The sequence below is a fragment of the Orbicella franksi genome, chromosome 7 (assembly GCF_964199315.1).
Source record: "Orbicella franksi chromosome 7, jaOrbFran1.1, whole genome shotgun sequence".
Lineage (NCBI taxonomy): Eukaryota > Metazoa > Cnidaria > Anthozoa > Scleractinia > Merulinidae > Orbicella > Orbicella franksi.
This window is the reverse complement of record NC_138151.1, coordinates 15,444,599-15,459,810: the sequence shown is the minus strand read 5'-3', so window position 1 is coordinate 15,459,810 and position 15,212 is coordinate 15,444,599. Positions and strand designations below refer to the sequence as shown.

The window sequence follows — 15,212 nt, the reverse complement described above, 5'->3', positions numbered from 1 at the left end:
AAATGTAAAACATTGGCTTATACGGATTACAACTCCGACAGAACAGACATTCCTCCATTCCACTGGATTTTTCCTTCAAATTATCCGGAACCATAAATATTTACAGTTCAGAAAAGAGATTACAAATTGCAAAGCCATTTCAAAGTACAACATAAAAATTGAGATGTCGGCTCTTGAAAAATTGCTGTTCAGGCTACTTTTGTTATTTGTATGTTTTTGGCTTAAGCTTCCCTTATTTTTCGGTTCAGTTATATCACCCTTGTTTCGCACTGCAAAAAAACTACAATTTATTGATTTTCTCATATTTCAAGGTAATTGTATGCATGGAAAAATGATTCAATTTTAAATACCGTGTCCGGTAGTGTCGTGAACTGAAGTAGAGCGTCTCTTTTTTTGCTCTGGGTTTGGCTTAGAACTAAGTTTCTGCCCAGGTCACGCTCCACTCAGAAAAGCCCGGCATGGTATACTCCAACGGAGATCAGCGCGGCCGTCATTGAAGTAACCATGCCTTTATCTTGTAGCGGTGTGTTTGAAATTTTATTTGATTCAACCTTTCCGCCGGCCCAAGATGTCGCTCGCTTCACACGTTTCCATGGTTCATGGCAGTGTGCCTAGCTAATTAAAAAAATCGCTTCAACCACGCACTGAATCAAACATCTACTGACGAGAAAATGAACAAAAGTTTCAGTGGTACACTGACAAACAAACCTTCGTGTATACTGATTACCGTAGGCTGTACGGGATGACAGATAGAGAGAAAATGAACGCAAATAAAAATCATGAATTGTGGGCCCTTATTGAACAAATAAAGAAGCCTAAGCCGTGTATTACACTGTGATAAAACACGACGGGACTTTGAGAACACGAGGGAAATGTAGAAAACACGAGCCGCAGGCGAGTGGTGCCTACATTTCTCGAGTGTTTTATCACAGTGTAATACACGGCTTAGGCTTCTTCATTTGCTTTATGATATAGGCGAAAAACAATAAAACACGCTTTTTATATGTTTTATATACTCTGATAAAACATGGATTTTTGACCAATCAGAACGCGTGCGGGTTCTACCTATATTATACTGGAATTCAATCAACAGCGTAGCGTTGCCCCTTTTCCTGTCTTCATTAGAAAACCAGGAATTCATCGAGTTATATCTATCGTTGCCTTAAATACAATTATGGATAAATGGTTTTAGTTGTGTCACTTTTTCATTATTAAAATTAGCTTTTAATAATTAAGTTCACTTGGTTCAGCGGATTGTAGACGTATTATTGCCTGAAATCGCACTCAGTTGCACGCGCATGACTTGGTGAGTGTGGCATCCAGTCAGTGTTAAATGCAGATTGCAGACAAGGGATGAAATGCATATATAAGGCTGCTAGCTCCTGGCAAGTACATTGGGTACATGAACACTGGAAAGTAACCATGCCTTTTTAATCAAACAGGTGTGTTTCCGAATCAACGACACAATGCAGCATGTCACGTGTCTGACACGTGTCCTTTGTTTCCTGGAGATGGATGGACGATTCTCTAGCACGTGAGCTCAAAAGGAATGGTCATGTCATTTTACCAAAGAACGAGGGGTACGGATTGGGTCCAAACCGCGAGTTTCAGTATAGGGACTGGAACTAGTAAATTTCAAAATGCCGGTCGTGTTAGTGCTTTCTCGACAAGGGACAAAGTTTTGTAGGAAGACATGTTTTCCGAAATTTTCTCTACCCAGGTAATGTCATTGTTATTTTCTAATTATTATGAAGGTGGAAGGAAACAAACATGTGAAATAGTTGGAGCCCTAGTCGTGTCTTATATAGTGTAATGTTTTTGCTTCTTTCGTTCCATGAAAGGTCGAGAAAGTTTCATGTCCAAAGAAACTTACGGAACCGCAGTCAGTATGGAAAAGGAACTGGAAAAAACGACATCCAGCCTGAAATGCCGGAGGGTGTCAGTAAATTAAGAATGATAATGAGGCCCTTGGGTTTTACTATAATGGTATGTTTTTAATTAAGTCTGGATCGTAACGCAGTGCACCTATCTATGTAAATCCCTGGGGGAGGGAGGGAGGGGAAAATCCCCAGGGTGGAGAAACAAATGTTAATCAGAAGTATCAAGAAAGCCCAAGCATAGAGCAAAATATCAAATATTCTACAAGATAGGTACATAAGCTATCAAGTTTATCAATGCATTGGCTAGCAGCCAGAAAGAAGAAGAACTAGCACTAGCATTCCTGTGAAGTGGGGTGGCACAAGGGGGCAACAACCTGGCTGCTGGATACTCCCTGAACAGCTGGGTTGGGCTGGGGTGCATACTACTTGAAACCCTTAAACTTTTTCAGATTAAAACATCGACACCCTATTTCAGACCAAACCCGACTCAGGAACTACTTTTTAACCTAAACAATTGGGACGAGCTTCAGATTTCTGATGTTAATTGCACTTCTCAAAATATGAACAATAATGATGATGAAAATAGTTTCTTTTTGAAAGAATTATATCTCGTTATTGCTACTGATTACAGCTAGCTAGCACAGCTAGTTACACTGCATAGACCATACCAGGTTACCTTAGCAACTTGATGACTACAGTGGAACCCTGCCTTACACCCACCTTGTTTATACGGCCACCTCATTAATACGGCCACTTTTTTTCTGGCTTAGTCAGTCATTTTCTTTTTTATAGAATCCCTTAAATACGGCCACCCTGTTAACAACCAATGTTTGTGGTCCGTTGGTGACCGGATTAACAGGGTTCCACTGACAAGGTTCCTGTTTAGATCTCACTCCTCAGAGTCCAGTTCACTGATACAAATGTGCTTCCCGTAGATTTGACATGATTCTTACGTATAAAATCCTCTGACATTTGTAGACAGGTGCAGTGAGTTTTGGAACATGTTCAATTCTGCATTATGAAAGAGTTAGAAATTTGTACACTAGAGGAAGCCTGGAACGGAACTGGCCAACAAGAAGGTTTCCAAAACTGTTTGGTATAAGGGATGTGGTATGTCAAAGTAAATGCATTCCAGAATATGATGTCTTTCATTTCATGTGTTATTTGCGGTAAGGCTATTAGTAATGAATGTAAGGGTACTTGTTCTAACAGAGAGCTTTGATTGTTTTTTTCTTAAGTTGAACAAATGGTGGAATTCTTTGCCTGAAGGCCAAAAGACAGTTGTAGGAATCATCTTTCTGAACACAGCAGTGTTTTCCTTATGGCGAATTCCTAGGATGCAGCATTTTATGTTTAAGTGGTTTACGTCATCTCCAGTTGCAGGTTAGTCAATTGGCCTGAGTGATAGAGGCTTATTGAAATACTGTTACTTTAACAGAGGCTATTTAAAAAGGCTCAGTCTTAAGAAAAGGACTTCCTTCTCCAGAATCTAAACAAGGACTTGCTAAGTAAGATGCTGGTACAATTTTGATTGTAGCTGACTTATCTTCAAAATTGCAGCATCTTTAATAAAGTATCCCTGGTGAAATCTTCCTAGGATCTTCAAGGGTCCCTGACTATCTTTGCAAGGACCATATCAAGAGCCTTTATCCAGATCATCAAAGTTCCTGGTCAAGAATCTTTAGGATTGTTGAGGGTCTTGAAAATTCTTGTGATGATACTCAAAAATCTTAGAGGATCCTTATAAAGATCTTTACTTGAGATCTCCCATTTAAGAATGTTTACAAGATCTTTCAAAGTTCTTCTAAGGATCCTTGAAGATCCTTAAAATTTTTGAGGATCTTTAGATGGTAACACTTTTGACCAGGGCTAGTGTCAAACTTGTGACTCCAAATTTCAAGGTATTAGTTCTCCTTGTTTACAGAATGATGGAGCTAGAGAAAGAAAACATTCTTTCAGTTATTAATTCATATTTTTTTATTTTAATTTGTTCTTTTCACTTATTTTGCTAGGCATGTTTAAACTCATGAAATGGTAAAATGACAAAATGGCCCAATAAATGGTTATGGTAAATAGCACTGTAGTTAGTCTAAATAGCACTCAGGTAGCCTAAATATCACTGACTTGACAGTGGTTAGCTCACAGTAATGTATTGCAAGGGTAAACCCTTACAGAGACCTGCATCCTACTTTGACTCTTACAGTACCGATCAGAAGAAACCTAACAGGGAACGCTTGACAGAACGCGTTCTGTTTCCGTTCCACATGCATTCCTGTTCCTGTTCTGTATCCGTTCCATTCCTGTTCGCAAATGCGTTCCCTGTTAGGTTTCTTCTGATCAGTACTGTACCTGTATTAGCATTTGGTCATTTCGCCATTTCAAGTTTAAACATGCTAAAGTCTTGTAGGGAGACATTTAGTGCTGATTACATGAAGATTTAATGTTTATTCATTATAATTCCTCTAAATTCCAGCATCTTCAGTGACACTATTGAGCAGCACCTTTAGTCATAAGGATTTCTGGCATTTGGCTGTTAATATGTTTGTACTTTGGAGTTTTGCTCCAGGGATGGAAGGTATGTTACAAGGCTTTCTTCTACAAATAACGATGGATTTTACAAATAATCAATACACTGATGTACCTTCTGGCTCCTTACAGAGGCCCAGATTTGGAGCAAACTTTACTGTAATTTTGCAAGTGTCAGACATTTCTTTTTGATATGACCGTTTATTACTTAATGATGAATACTACTTTTGATGTTGAGAAAAGAAATTAGATGTTGTTTCCTCCCTTTAGTGTGAATTTGGCTATATTGGCCATGCTGATTACTAGCATCTCCCTGTTTCAGCTCATCTGGGTAAAGAACAGTTTCTAGCATTTTATATCACTGGAGGTGAGCTACAAAGGGTTCCAATGTATCCACTGCAGTTAATGTATGCTTTAGGGCCGTAGCTAGAAACAGGTAAACCAAGGCACTTGTCTTAGTCATTTTGATGTTGTTGTTGTTGTTGTTTTTAGTCATGATAACACCCTTAATACCTAGGAAGAGAATTTGGCATTGGACATTGCCTCAATCATAATTTTTTTCTGGCTATGTCCTTGTACTTCTTTGGGAACACAAATAAACCCATGAATATTTCTATGTATGGAAAATTTGTTGAGTGACATTAAATTGAAAAACACTGTAAGAATGGCACTTCATGATTATTTAATTTAATTTACTTTGTTTTGAAAGTTTTGTCTAAAATATTAGTATTTTATGGATAGATGTAAATTTTAGAGCTTATTTGTTGATTTCTATGATGCACTTATTGAATATATCAATAGAAGCCATGAGCTGGTATGACAGGGCAAGTTAACCCTAAGGACAAAAGCAAGAGACATGCACCTTGCCAATTGCATTGCTTTATGCACAGCTTGTGTTGCAATCATTTGCAGTACAGATCACTTTATTTGCAGCTGGTGTTGTCTCCATTGTGTGGCACTCTATTAGGTCTATTTTCCACACCATTTGCAATTGAAGTGAAATGAATTAAATCTATGTTCATTTCTTTCCCAGGTGTGGCTGCCTCATTTGCAAGTGTTGCACATAGAATTGCTATTTCCAATTTTTTTAGTGCATCTCTTGGTGCGGTAAGATTTTTAGTTTTTGAAGGGGTGGGATGATGGTCTGGCCAGAAAATCTGTTAGAGCCTCTTTGCTTTGGTGTATGCATGTGTTATTGAGACACAGGTTACTCTGGCTTGCTGTATGTGAAGCACCTGAAGTATTGGAATCTCTGCAGAAATCTGCGGTTAGCTCATGGAAGCTTGGTTCCTTTCTAATAACCAAACGGCAAGCTTGACATGTGATGGCTAGTGACTCTGTAAGGCCAATCTGACTTAAAGAAATGGAATATTTCCTTAAATCGGACTTTTACATGAACATTCTGCCTATTGTACTGTAAGATGGTGACTCCATTGTAAATTTATGTATCCAAATACATTACAAGATATTTTCTGTAAATTAAAGTAGCATACCAGATTCAGCATGGAAAATTTTGTTTGAAAAGGTGTTTTTATTTTTTAATGGGTTAATTCTTTCTTAAACTTTTTTCCTTCTGTTTCTTTTATTATATTTCAGTCAGGGGCATTGTTTGCTGTTCTGTCATATGTGGCCATTCATCAACCAGACTTGAGACTAGCTATAGTGTTTCTACCATTTTTTACATTTTCAGCTGGCTCGGTAAGTAAGTACTTCAATTGCAAACCTAACAAATATCTCTACATCCCTATCCCCTTTACAGCCATTGTTTGTGTTGTCATGCAATGCTTTTCCCCACTAATAGAGAGAAATACTGCAGGCAACCCAAATGTAAAACTATTGCAAGTAATGTACCATCAGTATAATAGCAAGCAATGTATTGGATTGTTATTTTAATAAAAGTTTATCATAAAAAAAAAATGGCAGCTGCAAAGGGGGCTTTTTATTTCCTTTTTCCGCTGTGGCCTCTTGGTTAGTACACTCCACTCTGGAGCGAGCGGTCTGGGTTCGAGCCCTGGCTGGGGACATTGGGTTGTGTTCTTGGGCAAGACACTTTACTTCCACAGTACCTCTCTCCACCCAGGTGTATTAATGGGCATCGGCAAATTTAATGCTGGGGGGTAACCCTGCGATGAACTAGCATCCCATCCAGGGTGGAGTAGAAATACTCCTGGTCGCTTCGTGCTGCTGACTCCAGCCTGATGAGCCACTTGGGTTGTATGCAGACGTTACCGTACCTTTACCTCCAATACTGTCGCATTTTTGGCACATCATGTAATCAAAGGCCCTTAGGGGGACTGTTAGGTCTGGGATGCTCATTGGAAAATTGTAATTAAACCACTAAAGGAGACCAATCTGGTCATGGCTCAAGCTTTATTTGGCTCCCAAAGGATACCACTTAAAACAGAAATGACAGTGTGCTTTTATTAGTTTTTCAAGTGCACCCTAAAAGATACTTTGATGGCTATAAACACTGGCATTTTGTCCTGAACACCCTAAGTGAGACGAAAATCCTTGGTTTACCCCCCCCCCCCCCTGATCAAGATGACCAGCTTCCCCAACCTTTAACAAGATAAACAGTCACCTTTTCATGGTATTGATGGGTTATATTTCACGGTCACTTGTGAACATCACCTGATATTGAGTTCACTTTTGTTCCCAGGGCCTTTTAGCCATGGTTGGTATTGATGTGGCGGGGTTACTTTTCCGCTGGAACTTATTCGATCACGCAGGCCATCTTGGCGGTGTTTTACTTGGGGCGTAAGTAAATTCGATCATTGTGCTAAGCTGTTCTACCAAGCCTAGTATTTTACTAGCAGCAGTAGTAATAGCAACAGAAGCTTTCGTTTCTTTCGCATCTGTGTACTGTTTAGTCATGCAATCAGTATTCTCTTTTTACCAATTAGAAGATGGTGTTCCATGTTCTCTTTAGGAAATAGAAAACATGTACCGTGTTTCTATCGCGTTTTAGTGGAATTCTACTAGTATACTAATGCAAATGCTGCGATCTGATTGGCTGGGCTACTCGTATACTATCAGCCATTAGTATAAATCTACTAGCGTGCTATCACGAATGCCATCCTCTGATTGGCTACGCTACTCACTATCTATTCTGTGATAGATATATAGTGGGTAGCCTAGCAGTGTACCCTTGTTAACAGAATGACAGCCGCTTCTTGGCGTTTTCGAAGTGTCTGTGACGAGAATTTAGATTAAGTTTTGAACGACTGGTAGATTTATACTAAAACAATTAGATTATTCGCTCTCGATTTCTATGCGGGATAGATGACTCGGGCTGCGCCCTCGTGAACTATCACGTGATAGAAATCTCGAGCTCATAATGTAATTGTTTATTAGAGTGCAGTGGCTGAAGGTCGTCCACATAATGGCAAGGTTTTCTGTTTTCTCTAATGTTTCGCGGAAGATTTAGAAATATTACTGGATAATTTAATTCTGAAGAACATTAATTAAAGATAGGATACTCACCGTTATGCGACTTTAAAACTTCAAAATTTCTCAATGAACCGATGAGCGCGCGTGCACAGCTGCAAGTTTCAAAAAACAATTCAATCTGCGGTTTCGCTAGAGCGTTTAATACCACGTTGAGAAATGATTGGAAATCGCTCTTTGAAGGAAATTTAGTAAGAATTCTATTAAAACAATTAGATTATTCGCTCTGGATTTCTATGAGGTGATAGTTGATTCGGCCTTCGGCCTCTTCAACTATCACCTCATAGAAATCTCAAGCTCATAATCTAATTAGCAAATAGAAACACGAGTGGAAGTTTGGTAGAGCGAGAAATGCTGTGGGAACAAGAACCGAGAGGCAGGTGTTTCCACAATTTTTCTCTTTCTCTTACAAAATTCCGCAACCAAAAAATGAAAACAATTTGTTTACTTTGATCATCAAAATGTAAATTCTCTTTGCTAGCGCAATCATCATGTCAACAGCTCGTGCTAGTTCTGTGTTTCTATCGAGTTAGAGAAAAACGATTTTAAACCAATCAGCGCGTGAGGTCTGGGAAATCTAGTGGATGCACGAGCGGAACGTAAAAACTTTCAGCAGTTTTTCTAGATCCCAGAAGTGGATTATTCTCTGAGAAAAGATAGGAAACACCACGGAACGTTTTTACAAAACGATGTGAAAGAAAGTAGTCTAATTGTTTAAAAATAGCAAATAAGTTTCTTAGATTTATTTTCGTCTCACTTTGGAAAGAACTCTAGCATTCTCTGTACGTTTTCAAAGCTCCGTCTGTGACTATGAATCTAGAACGCTTCACCAACCACAGTAAAATGAGTTTCTTGGCCAACCTACTAGAGGTACTAAGATACGCGATCAAATTGATTGATTGATTGATTGATTGATTGATTGATTGATTGATTGATGAATTGATTGATTGATTATTATTTGCCAAAAAACATCAACTAATTGCCAATTTTAAAATAACGTATGAAAAAATAAATATACAAATGGCGAGGAAACCTAATAAAAACCTCTCGAGCTTATAAGTTCAGGTTCCCTCATTCCCTCACTAGCAAGACAGGATGTATTTATAAAGCAAATACACAATTACTTTCGAAGATCTTTGGAAATGCACGTTTTGACTTGTGCTTAAGGATTTCTGCGCGTGGCTATAATTTTTCACAAAACATGGTAGAAAGAGAAACAAGTGCTGCGTGTAACTGACATATGAAAAGTACGAGAAATGCCGTCTGCAACCTGACAGACTTGTTAAACTTGTTTTTCTGGTATTGCTTTGACAGGTGGTACTTGAAATTTGGCCATCATTACTTGTGGGAAAAGCGAGGTTGGCTCGTTTCAAGGTGGCACAAGTTACGAGAAGGATACAAAAGAACTTGAACTTATCAGAAGATTTTTCATCTGTAAAAAATGTCTTCGGAGTTCACTTTCATTCAACAAAGTAGAAAGGTCACAGTTTAACGCCCTCAGTGGGTTCACGACTCTTGAAAAACGAACATTTTTTCCACGAATGCAGTGTTTTTAAAAACTGACTTGTGATTTTAATCATACCACGAGGCAAAAACAACGAAATACTTGATTGTGACAATTGCTTAAGACCTTCCGACGGTCTCCGAGGATTAACACTTTCTTGGAGAAATGAATCAAAACACTTTCTCTCAGCTCCTAACAAGTGGATTATGATGCAGTTTTGGGGTTTCTGACCATGTCTTGTTCATGTAGTCCCTTGGAGCCGAATCGTATCAAGGAATAAAAGGGAGAGTTTTGTTCTCGTTTTCCGGTTAACTGTTTCCGTTCTGCGTTCAACATGAATTATTCTTCGTTGTTGTCACATATTTATTTTCATGTTATGTCAAGATTATCACTCAGTTGACGAGTTTCTTTATGTCGTCCCTTGTGTTTTGGACATGTCTGTATATCCTAAGGCGACATTCCATGCTAATCACTGTTAAGAGGCAGTCCACTACAATGTAACAAGGGAAATAAGGCAGCGTCCACACTAAGCCCGAGAAATTTGAAGACCCAGTTTTATTTCTATGGTTAGGCCTACCGTCCACACTTATCCGTCACGAAAACAGAGCTTCTCGAAAACGCTCTTCAAACCGGAGGAATCTGAAAACGCCGGCTTTTCGTTTTCGTGAAGACGGAAAACGTTTTGAAAACGGAGCTTTTTGGAAACGATCGCATTAAGATAATCGTGCGATCTCCCTGCCCGAGTTTTCCTCAAACACAAATCCAAAATGACCGATGATTGTTGCTGTTTTAAATTCCTGCGACGAAGTGTGGACGGAAAACATCTGATGCATTTTCAGAGTGAAACCTCCGTTTTCAAATTCCTCCGGCATAGTGTGGACGGGGCCTAAGAGCTTACAAAAAGCTTACAATAAACCTGAAGTCCTTAACGGCACTGCTGTGAAAGCAGTTGTCATTGTTAGTCTTGCTGGAATGCTACCTCGAGATTGTTGAAGATAACAGCATCAAAAACTGGTCGGCATAATATTTTCCACTGCGACCAGATCTTGCTAGTTCAATAGAGTTTCTATTTTCATCATGAAGGGGGTAACCTCTTTCACTTTCGTGACGTGAAAATTTGAAAAAAAATAATTCACCACACTGAAAAAAATAGACTTCTACTTAACACCAAACTGTTTTTTCCATCGTATAATGTTTTAAAACGCAATTTAACGAAAGTAATTTGTAGACCATTTATCTTATCAGTCCCAGGTATATTACAAAATTTGCACCGCCCTCGGTCCAAACAGAATGTTTCTTTTCATCGTTTGCTATTGACAGAAGTGTTTTTCTCCTTGCGTAGATCAAGTCAAATTTGGGACCCAAACAGGAAATAACATTTTCCTCCTTTTTGCAGCTGCTTGTTGCACTTAAGTTCTTTTCGCACAAGGAATCAAAAAGGAATGTTTCCAAGGTATCAACCAAACAAACTTTGTAAAAATTCAAGTTTGCTTGCTGATTGAAAAAGACAAAAACTGAACCAGAAGATGGTGCCGGGGAAAGATATCAAATAGAGAACGACAACGAAAATTTTTTTTTTCAACAGTGACCTCATCATAGAAAGAAAAAAAGACGAATACAATCTTCTGACGGTTATTTCCGATTACTTGTGAGCTTTTGTGGCTTTGCTCTTTTGTTAAGACAGTAAATTATAATTGCAGTCTCGAAAGAATATCACCAGTGTATGCAATGATGCTTTGTTGAAAAAAAGTTCTTTTTTCATTCCTGGAACATGAGCTGAAAAATCTTAGGTTTCTCCGAATTTCAACGTGTTCATCGGGCCGAAACAAGAAAGACTAGCTAGTGCAGCCGAAAAATTGGGACTGTCATGACGAAAGCAGCATATTCCTCACAAAGCACCTCAACAAAAAAACGGAACTAAAGAGCTTATAACAAGTCCTTATTCAAATGATGGCGTTTTATTCGCGGAGAAAATGCTTTCTTAAAGAACTACTGGCAGCAAAGTAGAACTGACCGATCTCTTCGTTGGACAGAGGGTGGTTTGTTTCCAGTGCGTGTCTTAAATCAGTCAGGTACGTGAGCTCTTCCTAGCTGCAGTCTATTCATTCCAGCAGAAACTTGTGGCACTAAAGGGTTATTCCTTTTTTTTGGAACAAAAGAAACAAGAACAGCAGAATCGCTAGCTCTGGGATGCTAAGGAGCGGATGTTGCCTCGCTTCAGTCGTTTCAAGGTTTTAAACACCTAAATTGGTGGAGTTTTCGTCCGTCTTGTCAAGAAATAATCAATATTACAAGGAAAGTGATGTCGAAGAGCGCATAAGGAAGGATTTTTCATGGGGTACAGCAACCGACATGATATCTCTTTGAAAAACTGATTGCATCACTAAGCGACAAGGACCGTGTTATCATCCGTGGCTGTTTTTTTCTCTCGGTTCCGTTTAGTTCTACAGACATGGTTTGCGTCAGGACACTATTGCATAGTTTACCGTGCGATTAGTGAGTTTATTTCATTGTTAACCGTGCTTTAAAAACTTGTATCACCAAAGATGTCGGTCGATATTGGGCTTATTACGGGTATCGTTGTGATCGGAATAATTTTAATCGGAGTGATTGGAAACGTGCTGACTTTGGTCGTGATAATCTCTTACCATCCGTTACGTGATGTGACAGGGATGTTCCTGGCGAATCTCGCAGTGGCAGATCTTCTTCAGTCCACATTTGGCATGCCTCTGATAGCTGTGTCAGCTTTCCGCCGTCAGTGGATTTTTGGAGAGACTTTGTGTACAATAAGCGGACTAACTAACTCTCTCTTCTGTATCGCATCGGTGCTGACGCTCACGGCAATATCGGTTGATCGATGGCTGACGATCGTTTTTCCACTGAAGTACCGAGCTTGGTTGACAGTCGTACGAGTGAGGATTGTGTTGGCCTATATCTGGCTGCAAGCTTTAACTATAGCTTTTCTTCCTGTACTTGGCTGGTCAAGGTTTATACATGTTGCATTTTAAGTTTCTCTCTCTCTGTAGCTACACGTTTCTAGGATTGGAATAGAGAGCAAACGATAAGGGGGTTTTAAAAGCTAACATTAAATGTGGGACTGTTGTCAATTTTGCAGCAACTTATTCCAGCGTTGTAAATCTAAGGGAGGGGCGATGCAGACCGTATCACTATGGCAACGGTTCAAGATTGTATCTAACTTTTCTCATTGGCCGACAAAGTGTCGCGTGTTTTGTAAACCAATCAGCAAACGTAGAAATGTCGGACAAATGAAATAAGATTAATCTTCTACTCTTTACCGCTCTAACTTCAATCGGTTCGGAAAATATTACTAAATTCTAGCGAAAAGATGACGAACGGTTTATTTTGGTGGAACGAATTTAATTTTCACCTATCCAACTAGAGAGTTATGTCAGTATTCTGATAAATTTGTCTGACTCTAAAATCACCTCAATTTTCTTTAGTTGAAAATTCCAAAACAGTTAGGAGAAAAATTAAATAAAATTAATTTTTTTCATGTTCTTTTCTAATTATTTCAGGTATACCTACTTGCCATACGAGTTCATCTGTACTGTCCAATGGGAATACGACAAAGCCTTCACTATTTTCCTCAGCGTAACGTGTTTCGTGACTCCACTGATCGTGACAGTCGTGTGTTACTCAAGTGTCTTGAGAGTCGCTCGCCACCAAGCACGTGACAAACCACCGGTCAAGGTTGGCAGCTTCTGTGCTTCGGAGCATGCTCACTCAGCTATCCCGGATGTAAGCGAAGCGACTATCCCGGATGTAAGTAAAGGGGAGGTGGTTGATGGAAAAATCGAGGAGGAAAGTAAGAAACCAGGGAAAGTTGGTGGTGGAAAAGAAAATGGCGCTTTTATTGCGGATTCCCAGAGTAACAAGGTTAAAGCTTCTCTCCCCCGGGGAGAATCCGAATCACCCGTCGTTAAACTAGCAGAGCACAATAATTCCACAAAACAAGGTCCCTCAAGAATCGTGAAAATATTTGACCAGGAAAGAGATCTCGACCATCGCAGGCACGTCGCGGGAAATCCCGAAAATGTCGAAACAGGTAAAGAGAGGAAAGAACAAAATAGCGCGAGTCCCTCGGGTGGAAACAAGATGTCCCATATAAATCCTTTTGTCATTGTGGTTGCCCCAGGAAACACCAAAACCTCCGACAAACATTCCGCGGATCCTAACATTAATTGCTCGGGTAGAATCGGGAAGTCCCGTGTGAGTCCTGCCGCTGTTGTTTCATCTGCAATAAACCCTTGGATAGAGGAAAACCCGCAGAGCGAGGAATTGATGATTACCCAAGAGAAAGACGAGAAAAAAGATTCGAGAAAAGATTTCGTTTCCCAAATAAGGTCTGCTGCCCGAAGGCGTGGGTGGATGGCCGAGCGAAGGACTGAGGATAGACGACATAAAAGGTAAGTCAGGGACTTTCTTTTGACTTGCAAAGACACACTGATATTTGAGCTCGCCAGAAGCTTTCATACTATGCCACAGAGATTACAGCTAATCAGAATACAGCAAAGCCGTTGTATATTCGACAGGATAACACCCAAACTTCCCATCATGCGCCACGCGTATGTCCCATTGATTCTGTTGGCAACTGTATTTTCTGTTGCATATGAGTATAAATCTACTAGCGTTCTATCACGAATGCCGTTCTCTGATTGGCTACGCTATTCACTATCTATTCTGTGATAGATAGTGAGTAGCGTAGCAGTGTGCGCTTGTTAACAAAATGACGGCCACTTTTTGGCGTTTTCGAAGTGTCTGTGAAGAGGATTTAGATAAAGTTTTGAACGACTAGTAGATTTATACTAAAACAATTAGATTATTCGCTCTCGATTTCTATGTGTGATAGCTGACTCAGGCACACGCGATAGAAATCTGGAGCTCATAATGTAATTGTTTAGTATAAAATAGTTATGCAGCGCTCTCTCGTGGAATACCATGGAACATCCCACTTGTCACTTGTATTTTTCTTGGTATACACACGAGCCCTTACCGGGCCTTTACCCTACAGACCTACACTGCTGGTCGGAGCATTCATGAAGCCACTAGGGTCGACTGTGAGTCTTGATAGAATGCTAATCCATAACAGCTTAAACCAGGAGCCCATCACTAGGAGCGTGCACCTACCCCACATTCCTGTCACAGCGTTTTCACAGACCGATCTAGTTTTAGTTTGAATTTACAGCGAATTCAGACCCGTGCAGGAATCTCAGTGACCAACCACAAGCACGGACTTAAAAATGGAGAGAGAATTAGGGTATTTTATTATTCTATTGTTATGTCGGCATGTCCACCTCTAGGCTCGATTTCCAGCCGTTTTGGGAGTCAGGTTGTTTATCCTCCTCCCAACGAACGTGGTGTGGGACAAGGAACGCGGGCTCACAAAACGGCTGGAAATCGAGCCTAGTCCACCTGAGGCCGCCATTTTTTCCTTACCGATGTGCGCTCATGTGGACTGGAACTGACCTATTTCGCTGGAAAAGAAGCCTAAAAATAGACCGGTCTGTAAAACTGCCGTGATATAGGCTTAGTATGGGAGTTGCACGCTCTTAGTGATGGCCTCCTGCTTAAGGTATATCTATCAGATCCTCGACAACTATTTATACACCTGAGTGTGGAGAACACAACATAACGACTCTGACCACTGCTTGAGGAAAGCTTTGAGCTTAAAAAAACTCTTAACCTCTTACTTCATTTTTTTTTTTACATTTTAGGAAAGAGATGAAAGTTGCTCTTATCCTTCTTGTTGTGAATGGAACCTTCATTTTATGCTGGCTGCCTCATTTCATTGGAATGATGTGTTTAACGTTCACAAATGGTTCGTGCCCATTCCC

General features: G+C 39.9%; 3 protein-coding genes across 3 annotated transcripts; all 3 read left to right on the top strand.

Annotated features, from left to right (window-relative positions):
- The first annotated feature begins 1,299 nt into the window (after nucleotides 1–1,299).
- On the top strand, nucleotides 1,300–11,567 carry LOC145492158 (presenilin-associated rhomboid-like protein, mitochondrial). Its single transcript, XM_081471500.1, has 10 exons — nucleotides 1,300–1,720; nucleotides 1,842–1,986; nucleotides 2,859–2,990; nucleotides 3,119–3,263; nucleotides 4,354–4,455; nucleotides 4,729–4,773; nucleotides 5,440–5,513; nucleotides 6,003–6,104; nucleotides 7,066–7,163; nucleotides 9,168–11,567. The coding sequence occupies exons 1-10, from the start codon at nucleotides 1,641–1,643 to the stop codon at nucleotides 9,262–9,264; spliced, it is 1,020 nt and encodes a 339-aa protein (XP_081327626.1). The 5' UTR covers nucleotides 1,300–1,640; the 3' UTR covers nucleotides 9,265–11,567.
- On the top strand, nucleotides 11,563–12,377 carry LOC145492160 (alpha-1A adrenergic receptor-like). Its single transcript, XM_081471502.1, has one exon. It carries the CDS (start codon nucleotides 11,904–11,906, stop codon nucleotides 12,363–12,365), a length of 462 nt encoding a protein of 153 aa, XP_081327628.1. The 5' UTR covers nucleotides 11,563–11,903; the 3' UTR covers nucleotides 12,366–12,377.
- Nucleotides 12,378–12,799: 422 nt separating this feature from the next.
- Nucleotides 12,800–14,036, top strand: LOC145492159 (uncharacterized). Its single transcript, XM_081471501.1, has one exon. The coding sequence runs from the start codon at nucleotides 12,871–12,873 to the stop codon at nucleotides 13,786–13,788; it is 918 nt and encodes a 305-aa protein (XP_081327627.1). The 5' UTR covers nucleotides 12,800–12,870; the 3' UTR covers nucleotides 13,789–14,036.
- The last annotated feature ends 1,176 nt before the right edge of the window (nucleotides 14,037–15,212 follow it).

Coding starts and splice junctions, on each gene's coding strand:
- LOC145492158 (XM_081471500.1), top strand. CDS start 1,641: ATGCCGGTCGTGTTAGTGCTTTCTCGACAAGGGACAAAGTTTTGTAGG. Junction 4,456..4,728: donor TTTTGCTCCAGGGATGGAAG/GTATGTTACAAG, acceptor TCCCTGTTTCAG/CTCATCTGGGTAAAGAACAG. Junction 5,514..6,002: donor TTAGTGCATCTCTTGGTGCG/GTAAGATTTTTA, acceptor ATTATATTTCAG/TCAGGGGCATTGTTTGCTGT.
- LOC145492160 (XM_081471502.1), top strand. CDS start 11,904: ATGTCGGTCGATATTGGGCTTATTACGGGTATCGTTGTGATCGGAATA.
- LOC145492159 (XM_081471501.1), top strand. CDS start 12,871: ATGTTCTTTTCTAATTATTTCAGGTATACCTACTTGCCATACGAGTTC.